The sequence below is a fragment of the Hyaena hyaena genome, unplaced genomic scaffold (genome assembly GCF_003009895.1).
Source record: "Hyaena hyaena isolate Hyena2069 unplaced genomic scaffold, ASM300989v1 scaffold_401, whole genome shotgun sequence".
Classification (NCBI taxonomy): Eukaryota; Metazoa; Chordata; class Mammalia; order Carnivora; family Hyaenidae; genus Hyaena; species Hyaena hyaena.
The window spans coordinates 121131-134346 of record NW_024081030.1 but is presented as its reverse complement, the minus strand read 5'-3'; the positions used below and the strand labels follow the sequence as shown (position 1 = coordinate 134346).

The following is a 13216-nucleotide window of genomic DNA, read 5'->3' as shown; positions in this document are numbered from 1 at the left end:
CTGGGGGTGGGGGGTAAGAGAACGCTTCTGAATGGAGATCCCAGATGCCTCTCCACCTGGGGCTCAACCCACCCAGGCTTATCAGCTTCCCCCACCCCTCAAGCCCCCAGGTCAGGCCTCCGACTGAGTTGGGAGTGGGTTGGGACTGTGCAGAGAACCCCAGGGTCCCAGGTCTGCTGTCTGTGCTGTGACTGACAGGCAGACAGGAGGGGAGACTGCCATGGTCACCTTCCTCATCCCTGCAAGGGGGCTGTCTAGAGAGAGTGTGGTTCATCTACTTCCCTGAGCTCTGAGTCCCCTAAGCTTGTCCCTCTGCCTTGGGAGCAGGGGTGAGGGGACTTGTAAGAGGCCAGGATGTAGAGAGACAAGAACAAAATGAGGCACACTGCCCCACCTCCCTGCAGCCCCCCACCCCACTTAAGGAGTTCAGGCTGGAATTACGGGCCAGTATGGTTCAGACTGAAAGAAGGCCCTGCTGCCTTGGGGAGCCTCACCCCGTGCGCAAGGCACAACCTGAGTTTGGAGAAGGCATGGAGACCCCTGGCAGCCTGAACTAAGTGCTGCTCAGAGTAGGCTCCTCTCTGATGTGGACTCCTAGGTCCCCATGTGCTATGCAGCAGCGGCCCCTGGTGGATAAGAGCGGCAGTTGCACCCTGTCACACTGCCCCAGGCTCTCTTCCGGAGCTAAGGCTGGTGGGCTCAGGGCTGGGAACCACCGATCAGGGACAGTGTATCTTGTGTGTGTGTGGAGGGGTGGGGGGAGAGAAGAGAATGGGGGAGGAAGATTTGCAAATTCAAGGCAACAGGATCTTCTTCCTACCAACCTAGCTTCTTCTAGCAGGACGATGTGGATACATCTTGTAATCTAGCATGTTTCTGACTTCCAGAACCCTTCCAAAGTGCCCCTAGTTCTTACTGGACCCCAAGCCCCTCAGCCTGGCACAGAGGTGTCCTGTGAGCAAACTGCCTCTGGCACATTGTCCCCTTGGTAAGCAAACCTGGCTTCCACACCCGGTTTCAGCATTTAGTGTGTGTTGACCATGCACCCCCTCTGAGCCCTGGTCTCACCGTATGTAAAGTGGAGTGATAATCCATGCCTTGCAGGCTGTGAGGACAAAATGAGTCCATGTGCTATGAATGCAAGTTTTTCACCTTTCCTGCCAGAGTCCTTCACTGAACGTCTTCAGGCCTTCCTCACCTTGCAGCACCTGCCTAGGCTGGGGTGGCCTGGGACGGCATCTCACCCGCACTTGCTGAAATTGCCCAAGTGCCCTTCTCTGGATGGCCTTCCCTACCTCTCCTCCCTCTTGGTGCTTGCACTGTACTCGGTGCTGCTCCTGGAGCATGTTCCTGGCCTCAGAGCTCTGTCTAAGCTTCCAACCAGCAGACACTCTATCACCCGCCCCTTAGCCCATCAGGGAAGTGGCTCGCACACCCAGGTGAACAGTGCTTGCTGCACGACTGGATCAGTTCTGTTGAAAGTGTTCTGGTGCATTCTTCCTCGTTGCAGAAGAGAGTGTAGAGGCCCACTTACTGTCACAACCCAGTGATGTGCCACCCCACATTTCCATTGCTGGCAGCAGGGCTGAGGCCAGAATGCAGGTCACGTGACTTCACTCAGCTACAGCCTGGCATGGCCTCTGTGAGGAGCTTCATGCCCAGGTATGGGGTGGGTGCAGGGAGTGCAGACATTGTAAGTGTCTTTTCAGTAAGGACAGAATGCCCTGAGGCCCCTTTATACCATCTGTCCCTAATAACTTGTCCCAGCTTGCCATCCCCTTCCTCTCACTCCTATGGCCCCGAGCCCGAGTTCTTAGGTCCCCAAGCAGACCCTGTCTCCAAGTTGGTGGTTAGTGGCAACAACCTGGGGCCAGCCCTTCCTTTGCCACTGGTTTGCCGGGGACCCACAAGGAAGTTTTCTAATCCCTGGGAACCTCGATCTTCTCATTTGGTGGAGGGAGGCGTGTGTTCTGATGGTGCTGTGGGACATATGAAGTAATTCTGGGACACAGATGTGATGAACAGAAGTCAGAAGTGCTGAGCTGTCTGGGCTAGGAATTCTGGTGCCTCCTCCTTGGGGTTGTGTTGAGGGGGCGGCATTCCTCTAGGGGATGTCAGAAGGGAGCTGGGTACCTCTCTCCCCTGTGGAAGCCTGTGGTCATGTGCATGTCTGTGGCGGGCTGAGGAGCAGCAAACTCGGCAAGGTAAAATGCTGGTCAAAGTGCATCTCGTAGGCTGCACCACAAGCACTCTGGTGAGAGCAGCCATTAAATAAGAGGTCGGAGGTAAATGTGATGCTAATGTTGGAGAGAAGGGAAGCTGTCCTACAGAGAAGCCAGGGTTCCTCAGAGCGCTGGGCCAGGCACAGAGGTGGGGACTGCGTCACCAGCACTGCTTACCCTCTGGCTTCTGAAGTGGGACAGGTGCTAGTCTGGAGGTGAGCAGGGGAAAGGAAGTTGCTGGGGAGGGGACACAGTGAGGAGGCTGAGGGGACTACAGAGGTGGAGGTTTGGGGCAGATTTGACTAGGGAGGGCCCACCTTCTGGAACAGCCCAAGCACTGACAACAGGTCTGCTCTCAGTCCACAGAGGCAGAACCTGACCGAGTGTCCTCGGTCCCTGCCAGCAAGCAATGGGGCCTCTAGTCCCAGGCAGAGACAGAGAGATACAGGGAGAGAGAAAGGGGATGAGAAAGAGGAAGAGACTTAGGAAGCATGAGGGAGGGAGGGAAGATGGGACACAGTTTCCAAAGGAGCGTTTCATTCTCCTCTGGGCTGCTTCAGAAGTCTGGAGTAGTTTGCAACCTTGTGATAGCTGGACGTGAAATGCCTGATTGTGCTCTGCTCAGGCATAGAGTGATCTCCGTGATGGTTCTGATTTTCAGTCTCCCGATGAGCAATGATTTTGAGCATTTTTCCACATCCTAAGTGACCATTTGGTTATCTTCTTCCGTGAAATGTCTGTCTGAGACATTTGCCCATTAAAAAAAAAATGACTTCTTTGGCTTTTTGTTATTGAATTATAAACTTGGAAAAATGTACATATGAATCCTTTGTCAAGTATATGTATTGAGAATATCTATTCTCAGCCTGTGGGTTGCTTTTTCATTTTCTTAATGGTGTCTTCTGATGAATAGAAATGCTTAGCTTAGCTTAAAGTCTAGTTTACTGATCTATTCTTTTTGTAGTTGGTGCTTCTTGCATTCATTTAACATATCTTTGTTTTCCCCCAAATCATGAAGATAGGCTATATTTTCTACCAGGAGCTGTATTATTTTACATTCCACAGTTAGATCTATGATCTATTTCAAATATTTTAATGATATTCAAGGTTCAGTGTTTTTCATATGATATCTAATTGAGCCAATAGCATTTATCAAAAAGACCATCTTTTCACCACTTAATTAAAGTGATGCCTTTGTTGTAGGTAAAATGATGACATACGCATGAGTCTGTTTCTGGAGTTCTTTTCTGTTCCATTAGTCTTTTTGTCCATTCTTGTGCCAATATGACACTGTCTGAGTCACTGTCGTCTATAATAAATTTTGATATTTGGTAGTATAAACTCTCCAAATTTGTTTTTCTTTAAGATTATCTTGGTAATCCTAAGCTCTTTGCCATTCTATGTACATTTAAGAATACACTTGTTAATTTACATAGAAACACCTGCTAAGGTTTTGATTGGGATGTCTTTAAATTTATAAATAAATGTTGGGATAATTGACATCCCGAACAGTATAGGGTGTTCCAGTCAATAAATGTAGCATACGTCTATTTATGCAGATTGCTTTTAATTTCTCTCAGCAATATATTGACTTTTCAGTGTCAACATCTTGCACATATTTTTTTAGAGTTATTTCTGGGTATATTTTTATGCTAATTAAGAGTTATTTAAAAATTATTATTTTCTAATTGTTGCTGATACATAGAAAATGCAATTTTGAATATACTGGTGTCTGGATTCTTTTGGATTTTATACAGATTTGGATTGTGTACACATGTATACAATCATGTGATCCGTGAAGGTTCTGCTTCCTCTTTTTTGATCATTTTACCTTTTCTTTTTCATGTCTTATTGCATTGGCTACAGCCATTGTAAAATGTGAAATAGGAGTGTGGATAATGGATATCTGTCTTGTTACTGATTTGGGGGAATTCTTTCAATATTTCATGATTTTATTATTAACTGTGATATATCATTGTCAACTTAGGATTAGATAATAGGCTTAGAGAAGGTGAGTGACCTCGTTTCACCAAGTCAGCAAGGAGTACCACTGAATTGTGAAGCCAGACTTTCTTCTAAGATTGTGCAGCTTCTACTCTATCACAGTTACTTCTGGAACAGTGATGCTTAACTAAGGATTCCCATTGGAACTTAAGAGTCTTTAAAAATATTGATACCAAGACTCTACCCCAGGTTAATTAAGTCAGATTTTCTGGTGGTAAAGCACAGGCATGAGTATTTTAAAACTTTCCCAGATGATCCTAATCCTCTGAGAGGCTAAGAACCACTGATCTAGACGCACTTTTGGTACTATTCCCAACCCAGCTGTGCCCAGTAGTGCTTTGCCGAAAACTTGACTTTTTTTTTTTTTTTTTACATCAGCACAGGCTTGCTCACTCTCACCCAAAGGGAAGTGAACTTGTTCTTACCTTTTGGTACCTTCTTGCAAACTCTACTCCTTCTACCCCCAAATGCCTTCAGAGCATCTGATTGACAGTCTGCTCTAAAGAAAATCATCGACTTGACAGGAAAATTATTTTTTATTTGTCAATAAAATAAAGTGATTTAATCCCTGATTTTTCTCCAGCGCAATAAGCCACCTCTCTCTACCTCACTCACTTGCCAGACTGGTTATATAACCCCTTTCATCCATTGTCCCATTCCCTATTACATATTCAGATTTGTTTTATCCATTTTGACACTTAGTTTTTAATCCAAGATTCTTGTGTGAAATAGCTAAGGAGGTTGAGTGGTGTCTGGGATATGCTAGTTTGGGGGGAGGAGGATATTATCCTCCTGGAGGCCTGTTTTAATTTCTGTAGCTTTCTCTTGAGCTGTCAGCTCTACCAGCACTGCTTAAAACAAATACCTCATGTTAGAAAGCAAGCCTTTAACCTCTTACCTTATTCACAAATTCTGTGTTGGATCTTGTCCTGATCTGGTTTACATCCTGTATTCAATCTTGCTTCTGACCGATGGATTCATTTATTCCACCTGATGCTTCCCCCTGACCCTCCCTTGCCCCACACTTGTCTTTGCTTCCTTAGGTAGGAAACTTGCTTCCTTCTCTTTGATTGAATTTTCTCTCTGACTATATCCTGGGCAAATAGATTGGGCCTGCCTGGCCCCATGAATGGGATTCCAGCTGCTCTGTGGTACCCACTTGTCTCTCTCTCTCTCTCTCTTTTTTTCCCATAAAACTGTAGGCATCTGAGTTGATAGAAAGGTTGAAGGAGGAAATTTGGGGGTCTTTAGGTCATGGTCCCTCTCCTGTGACTGAGTTACCACAGCATTTTCATGATTCTGTTTAACTCTTACAACCCAGTGACCAACTCTTCTGCCTTTCCCTAAAACCTAAACATGTAAAAAAGAACTGGAAAATAGCAGCCCAGCACCAGTATGATGGGTCTTTATGTACTAGCCAGTGTCCCTTAGATATTTGCATAAAAGCCATAATGATGCTTTTCCAGTAATCAATAGGAGAACATTGCTCATAAATCTGGTGTGATGTTTACTGTGTATTTTGGGTCCCCCAGCTTCATTGATCTCATGTTCCTTCACCCTCACCTCAGGGAGAATCTCGGCCTTCACCAGCTCCCTCTGTATCCAGACCCCAGGTGCATCCACCCTGTTGCCCAGGTGATGACCAGGCCACTTGCATCCTCATTGCAACTTGCATGCTTTCCCACGAGGAAAGCTTGGCCTTGGGCCTAGGCCCATCCCATTCCATGTAAAAAGCTAATTACATAGAAGTGCTTCCACCAGCAGTTTCTTGAGAGATGTGAAAGTGCTTTGATTAGATTGTTCTCCTGGCATCATTAAGTTTATATCCGGGGATGGGAAGTGGGTGGTTTGAGAATGGAGACTTTCCAGAAATGGGACCAGTGTTTGAGGAAGCTGGCTTCAGGCTGGGACACTCCTGGGCCCACCATAGGAGCTAAGCTAAGCAGCCCCCATCAACCTGACCCTCTCACCAGCTCCATCCTTCACTGCCGTTCCCAAAGGCTGCCCAGAGGAGCCCAGGGCAAAGAATAGGGAGACCAAGGTGGGAGTCCTGGCTCTAGTATTAACATTCTTCATGGCCTTGGTGATCTCTTTCCCTCCCCAGACCTCTGTCCCCCCATAATTCAGCCTACTATATTAACTGCCATGTGTTGGGCCTCAGCTGGGTGCTGGGGACCAGGAACGATTCAATACAGGAGCTTCCCAAAGCAGCTCAAATTTAGTGTAGAGTGGACATAATACCCTACGAGGACAACCTGACACAGTAAGTGCTCTTGTGGTGGTCGGACCAGAGTGGTGTGGCAGCTGGGAGGACAGAGACACTCTGTCTGGGGGAGGCAGGTGCATGTTCACAGATGAGGTGACTTCTCATCTGGGTCTGGGAAGGAAGTGGGGAGGGAAGGCATGGAAGATGTTCATTCAGGCTTTAGGTGAATGGGGTGTGAGGGGCCTGTGGAATATTTAGGCAAGTTAGTTTTGGAGTTAAACATTAAGAGATCCAGTAGCAGATTGCAAATGTAGATATGGGTATCAGGAAAGAAGGTCAGGACTGGGAAGCCAGGTTTAGGGGTCATCATAGTGAGTCACTGAGGCTACTTGTCTTGGGTACTATTGACTGTGATGGTACAAAGGGGGCTGACAGGGAAACTGGGGTAAGCTATCTTAGGTGGATACGAAGGAGAGACTAAATACATGGTATTTCACTAGGGAGGAGATGAGCCCCCCAAATGGGGTATCACAGAGTCAGAGGCAGGAGAGAGCACCAAGATGGAGAGAGTTCCCAGCAGGGAGAGATGTTGTAAAGGCCAAATCAGAGAGGGACTGGGAGGCTGGGCTCTGTAGCAGACAAGTCTCCAAATCCTTTTTAAGCATGTGATCTCTCTCCCTATCTCCTTTAATTTCTCTATGTGTCTGTCTTCATTTTTCCATCTCTTGTTTCCTCCTGACTCATTTTTGTACCAGTGCCTAGTTCAGTCCATCACAAGATAGGTGCACAGTTAATGTCTGATGAGCTATCAGAGATGCAGAATTATACTACGTTTCTCTCTGTTCTCTTATAAGGGATTATAGTTATTCATCTTATTGGTGTTGGTCAGGAATTGAAATAGGAGTCACTCCCCTTTTAAAAGTCCTAGTTCTGGGCTGCATGAGCTGAGGTGTCCAAACAAGTGGGGAAACCTGTGGGCCCCAACCCAAAGGGCTGAGGTACCCAGTGGTGTCTCAGTCTCTGAGAGCCTACAAAAAGGTGAGTAGGACTCAGGGCCCCAGATCTAGAGATGGCTGCAACCATCAGATGGGGATGGGGTGGGATTGTACATGCATTTCTCCATTAACTTCCAATATCCTCTGAGAGTGGTATTTTTACCCCCACTTATAAAGAAAGGCTCTAAGTAAATATAAAAAGTGTGCAGCTAGTAAGATGCAGAAATGGGATTCAGACCCAGGGAGGTGTAATTCCAGAGCCTGTTCATGTTTGGATGCTATAGAAAATGGTTCAGGTGCTGGGAAGCCTGAAGCCCAGTGGAGTGGTCCCTTTAAGGGCCTCCCACTGTGATGAGCTGGTTGGGTTGGGGCTGCTGAGATAATGATGCACATGGAAATCAACTTGGGCTAGTGGTATCTTGTTGACAACAGGCTAAGTGGCAGGTCATTAGCCAAAAGCCCAGGAAATTGACCCATGTGATAATCCACCAAATAGAAAAGTGAGCAAAACACATGAACAGGCAATTAATAGAGAAAATCCAAATGGCAAAAACCAAAATCAAAACCAAACCTAATCAAAGTAAAATGAAAACATGAAAAGACTTAGCTTTATTATAAAAAGCGAAGACATGCATATTAAAATGAAAATTCTATATACTCACCAAACTGCAAAATTTTAGAATCCGACAGTACCAAATGTTGACAAGAATATGGAGTTGAGTTTATACATTACTGGTAAGGCTATAAACTGCTATAGCTGTTCTGCTAAACAATTTGGCAATATCAGTAAAATTAAAGATGTGCGGATCCTATGAATGAGTAATTCCACTCCTCATTTGAGATTCCTGGAGAATCTGGTACATATACTCCAGAAGACACTTGGAAGAATATTTATAGAGGCACTGTACATTATAGAAAAAACTGGGAAATGGCTCAAACTACCATCGACAGGAAAATACATAAATGAATTACAGTCAATTTATACAATGAAATACCACACAGCAGTGAAATAAATGGACCTTAGCCACATAGACCAACAGGAAGGAGTTTCCCAAACATAATGCTGACTGTGGAAAATCCAAATTGTTATACACAGTCTGATACCACTTGTGTCAACTTCAAAACCTTGTAAAACTAAATGTACACATGCAATAAATCAGGGAGTAATAAGCACAAAATTCAGGGTAGTGGCCCATCCAACAGTGAAGAGCAGAGGTAGGAGATCAATAACTGCATACAGGGTCTTTCTGGTGTTATTTCATGCCTAATATTAGACTTTCTGGATATTAGACATATACATGTATAGTTATTCATTTCATTATTTTTTATACTTCATAAATTTGTAATACACACAACACACACGTCTTCTCTTTTCAAGGGATGACGTATTTCCTAATTAACAAGATACCAAAAGAGATCTGAAGTGTATAAAATAAATTAGAAGGAAAACAGAGCTGTGGACAGTTACATAGATAGGATGACACAGATACTCTTCTTCGGGAACCTAAGGACAGAAGAGGAATCAGGCTAGGTCAGGGTTACTTTCCTGGGTTCGGAATCTGTGGAATCCATATTCCCAAGTTGACGGTTTCTCTGGAGCTGCTCTTTCTGGTAGTGGTCTTTGTCCACAACATCTCCTCCATCTGCAATGCCATTCCTCTTCCTTTACTCCTCTAAAGTGTGTCTTCAAGTCTTGAGTCAAGTTTTACTCACTTGCATTTCTTACCCACAAAGCCTACTCTGTGTGAGGCCTGGAGCAGCCAAAGCGAACAAGCTGTGTGTGGTACCCAGGCTTACAGAGCGTCCAGGGGAACAGGGGAGACAGACAAGGGAGAGAGAATCACATCACAGTGGAGCTGCTCCAAATTGTTGGTGCATAAAGTCATCTTATACTTTATTAAAAAGCAGATTCCAGGTTTCCCTAGAGTCCGATTGAATAGGTCGAGGGGGTCCCAGGAATGTGCATTGAAGAAACCCCTAGTGGATTTAGTGCACCTGTTCCACAGACCCCACTTGGAGGAACAGTGTGATAAATGCTATGGTGTTACCAGATGTATTTGGGCATGAGCTCCAAGGGCCACCTCCCCCGGCTAGAGTGTGGACATTAAGCCAGTGTGGCTCCCCGTAGGGTATCCTTATTGGAAATCACATTGTAAAATGGTTATTTGCGGATGAGTCACCTGCCCCATTGCAGGAAACACCCTGCCCTAGCTCACTTCTGCTTGGCACCCAGTAGGTACTCAGGAAGATCATACTCAGTGGGTTTTCTGAGGAGCATCCTGGGTTGGGAAGCAGGTCCGGTGTCTAGGCCTTGATGGCACAAGCCCTTGGAGACCATTAACTCCTTGGCCTCTCTAGTGTGTTCAGATTGGCCCATCTCCATGTGTGCTGGGGACTAGGTTTGGGTCAGGTCTGGGTTTGACCAGATTCTCAACTGGGTTTGGGGATGCAACTCCATTTGTATCCAAGGTCAGATTGAGGAGACCAGATACTTGAGACCTGCAGCTATAACCTTGATTAGTGCTGGGAGGGGAAAGGGATAAAGGCCAGACAGGTTTAAGTGGTTTGTTAGGTTGGCAATAGGGCTGCTTCCTGTTTTCAGGCCCAGGGCAGCCCCTTTCCCTTCCCTGGGCCCAAGTGAGGCCCATCTCTGAAGGCCTGTTAGTCAGACACCCAGCATGATTCCAGGCCTGCCAGCAGCCACCTGGCTGCTGTTTGTTCTTTGTCATTAGGTACATAGGTTGAGTTTTACTGCGGACAGCTCCCCCAGCTCCTGCTCCCACATTTGTCTCATTTGAGTCCCAGATTGCCAAGGGCTTTTACAGCTAATGGACCTTACAGCTCCCGAGAGCCATTTAAGGGAGGCCCAGAACTCCGTGGTGGTAATTTGTCAAAGGAAACACTGACCTCTGGAGACCCACTTAAGCTGAGTGGCAGGAAGTGAGGATTTAGGGACAGGAGCCCTGGGCCTCTGGCGGGTATGGGGAGCATCAGCACAGGCGCATCCTCCCTTCATCTCTCCCTGGCTCTTCCCTGGTCTCATCCCTACCCCCGACTCCTAACAGGGGAAGGACATCTTGGTGCTTGGTGACAGGATCCTCAGGCAGGCTGGTGTCCTGGGGCCTCTACGGGACTGCAGGAGCCCTGCCGAGCTAACCCTGATAAGTTACTACCCACCCACCGATTCCAGCCTTTCTCTAGAAGGCCTCATCTACTGACCCGGGCTGGAGGTGGAGGGTCTGAGTTGCGTTGCCACTCAGGAGACGGTATGATGTCCTGATAAAAACCATGGGCTTTGAGGCTAGACGATTTGGGTTCAAATTCTAAACCAACTACCTTTAAAGTTTCTGATCTGGGGCAAGTTAAGGAACCTTTCTGTGCCTCAGTTTCTTCCTCTGTGCAATGGAGATACTAACGATACTGGCCTCAGAGAGTTATTACAAGGACTAAGTGGTACATGCGTTGCACTTGGCGGGCTGGCTGGCACGTGGTGAGCACGCGCTAAGCAGAAGATGTCACTGAGGCAAGATGAAGTCTGATCGGGCCAGAGCTGGGAAGCTGAAGTCTTTCTCTGGCATCCCCATCCCACCATGCCCAGGTTCTTTCCTCTCTGGTTGGGCAGAGAGAGCAAACCTCTATGGAAGCAGCCCTCTTCGTAGGGGGGGAAGGTGGTGGAGGACAGGATGGGAGAAGGATGTTGATCTCACCTAGTACTGACCCAGGGAAGGGAGGAAGGAGGCAACATTTAACAAGCATCTTTCCTGGATCTGCATCGCCTGTGTCATCACCTCCCTAGCACCCTGTTTGTGAATGGAGGACACAGAATCTCAGAGAGGTTAAGCAACTAATGCCAAGTCACACAGTACAAGTAAGAGGGATCTGGGGTTGGAGCTTGGGGATGTGGGAGTATTAGGTGACTGGTCTTTCTACTGTATTTTGCTGTGGTAGATGGTCAGGGCCTTGCCCCTGGGCACTTGGCTTGATGCCTGCTCTCTAAGAAGCCCATGGGAGGTCACTGATCTCTGCTGGAGCCAAAGGATAGTTCTTTAGAAGCTGGACTTGGGGTCATTCTGAGAGCCTTGCCACCAGGTTGCCCCTGGCTCCACACACAGTCCTGGCTTGTTCTGGGTGTCCAGAGCTGGACCCTGAAAGGGGTTTGCGTCTGTCTCTTTATTGTCATGAGCAGTGCTGCTCTCTCCCAGGAGACATGGGGACGTGTCCTCTCTTCTTCTGCAGGTGGACGGCGTTCTGTGCCTGGCCGACATCCTGACCGATGACAGCCACTCAGAGGCCACACGGGCTGAGGCTGCGGCTGTGGTTGCCCAGGTCACCTCCCCACACTTGCCCTTTACTCAGCACCTCAGCAGCTTTCTGGAGAGCATGGAAGAAATCGTGACTGCTCTAGTCAGTGAGTCACCCTGGGCGGGAGGGGCCTGCTGTGTGAGTGGGACTTGTCACAGTTGTCTTCAAGAGAGGCCAATGAGGCCTTCCTGCCCCCCCACGCCCACACTCTCTGCACCCCACGTAGCTCCTGAATTGATGTCACGCTAGCTGAAATCCCACTGTTACTGTGTCATCGTCAGGATCTAAAGAGCTCTGTTGTCAAAGTTCCTATTAAAATGCATACAGCCTTCTGAAAAGCTCCCTGAGTTGAGGTCACATTGGGATTAACTGGCCTTTCAGATTGGAGACCAGGACAAGCCCCATGGAGAAGCGTAGGGCCTTGAATTTGGGGGTTCAGATCCTTGGCCAGAGAGACTCTGATGGGCTTTGTTCCTAAAGTCTCAGACCTGTTGCACCCAATAAATGTGGCAGCAATGGCGAGGCAAAGAGCCTCTCTGAAGGCACTGGCACACCCCAGCCCGCCACCTGCAGCCCCCCACCCTGATCCCACATCACGAGGCCTTGAGAGCTCTGACTCTTATAGGTTCTCCTATTCAGACTCACATCCTCCTGGTTGGAGAATCATAGACTGAGAACTAGAATACTCTCTTCCTCCAACTTTCCTTTGCAAAATGGCATAAAGTGGGATTTGTCTGGGTCAAATCCTCGGGAAACTTGTTTTGCAAACCACACCCTTCCTTTCGTAGGATGTGTGTTTCTACTTCTATCCTTATTTCTACCACGGCTTTCAGAGCCATGTCGTATTGAAATTGAATGAAAGTTTGTCTCGTCAGAAAATTTAGGGTTCACTCTTGGAATCATCACACCAGGGCTGGGAAAATTTGGAACAGCACAAATTTAGGGGCAGCACAGACTTGGTTTGGTGTCAGAATATTCAGGTGTGGATTTTTTTCGGTCTTTCCATTCATCCACACACCAAGTAGCTATTGTCCAACAGTCCTGTGCAGGCCCTGTGTGAGATGCTACCACCTCACAATTTTCCTATGTGGGGTTGGAGCCATTTCTCTTGAGTCTTTCTAGCTCTAGAATTTTAAGATCTATGAGCACTTTGAACCTAACGGTCCTCAGTCAAGCTGACTTTATGGCTGATTCTAGTCACTGGAGCAGTGGCACCCACGGGCCAGGCTGGGGTAAAAAAAAAAATTTGCCAATATCCACATTTATTCAAAGTTGAGAAAACACAGAAGCCAATTATTGAAAGTCTTGGCTGGAAGGGAACTCAAGAGTCAGTAAAGGTAAAAGCTTACTTGATAGTAGAAGAAACCTAGGCCCAGGGAGGTTGAGGAAACTTCTTGAGGAAACATAACAGTATTAGGATTCATTTTTCTCATAGTCAGCCATCCTCTGGACCCAAGTGGGAATCCTAAATGAGTTGAAGTGGGCCA

General features: G+C 47.1%; 1 protein-coding gene across 2 annotated transcripts in view; it reads left to right on the top strand.

The window, feature by feature from the left end:
• The window catches only part of INSC (INSC spindle orientation adaptor protein), a 91455-nt gene that overhangs the window by 54567 nt on the left and 23672 nt on the right, over positions 1-13216 (top strand). For both annotated transcript variants that reach the window (XM_039251830.1, XM_039251829.1), the window contains one exon: positions 11664-11835. In XM_039251830.1, the coding sequence (XP_039107761.1) occupies positions 11664-11835 (172 nt within the window). The remainder of the gene's footprint in view (positions 1-11663; positions 11836-13216) is intronic.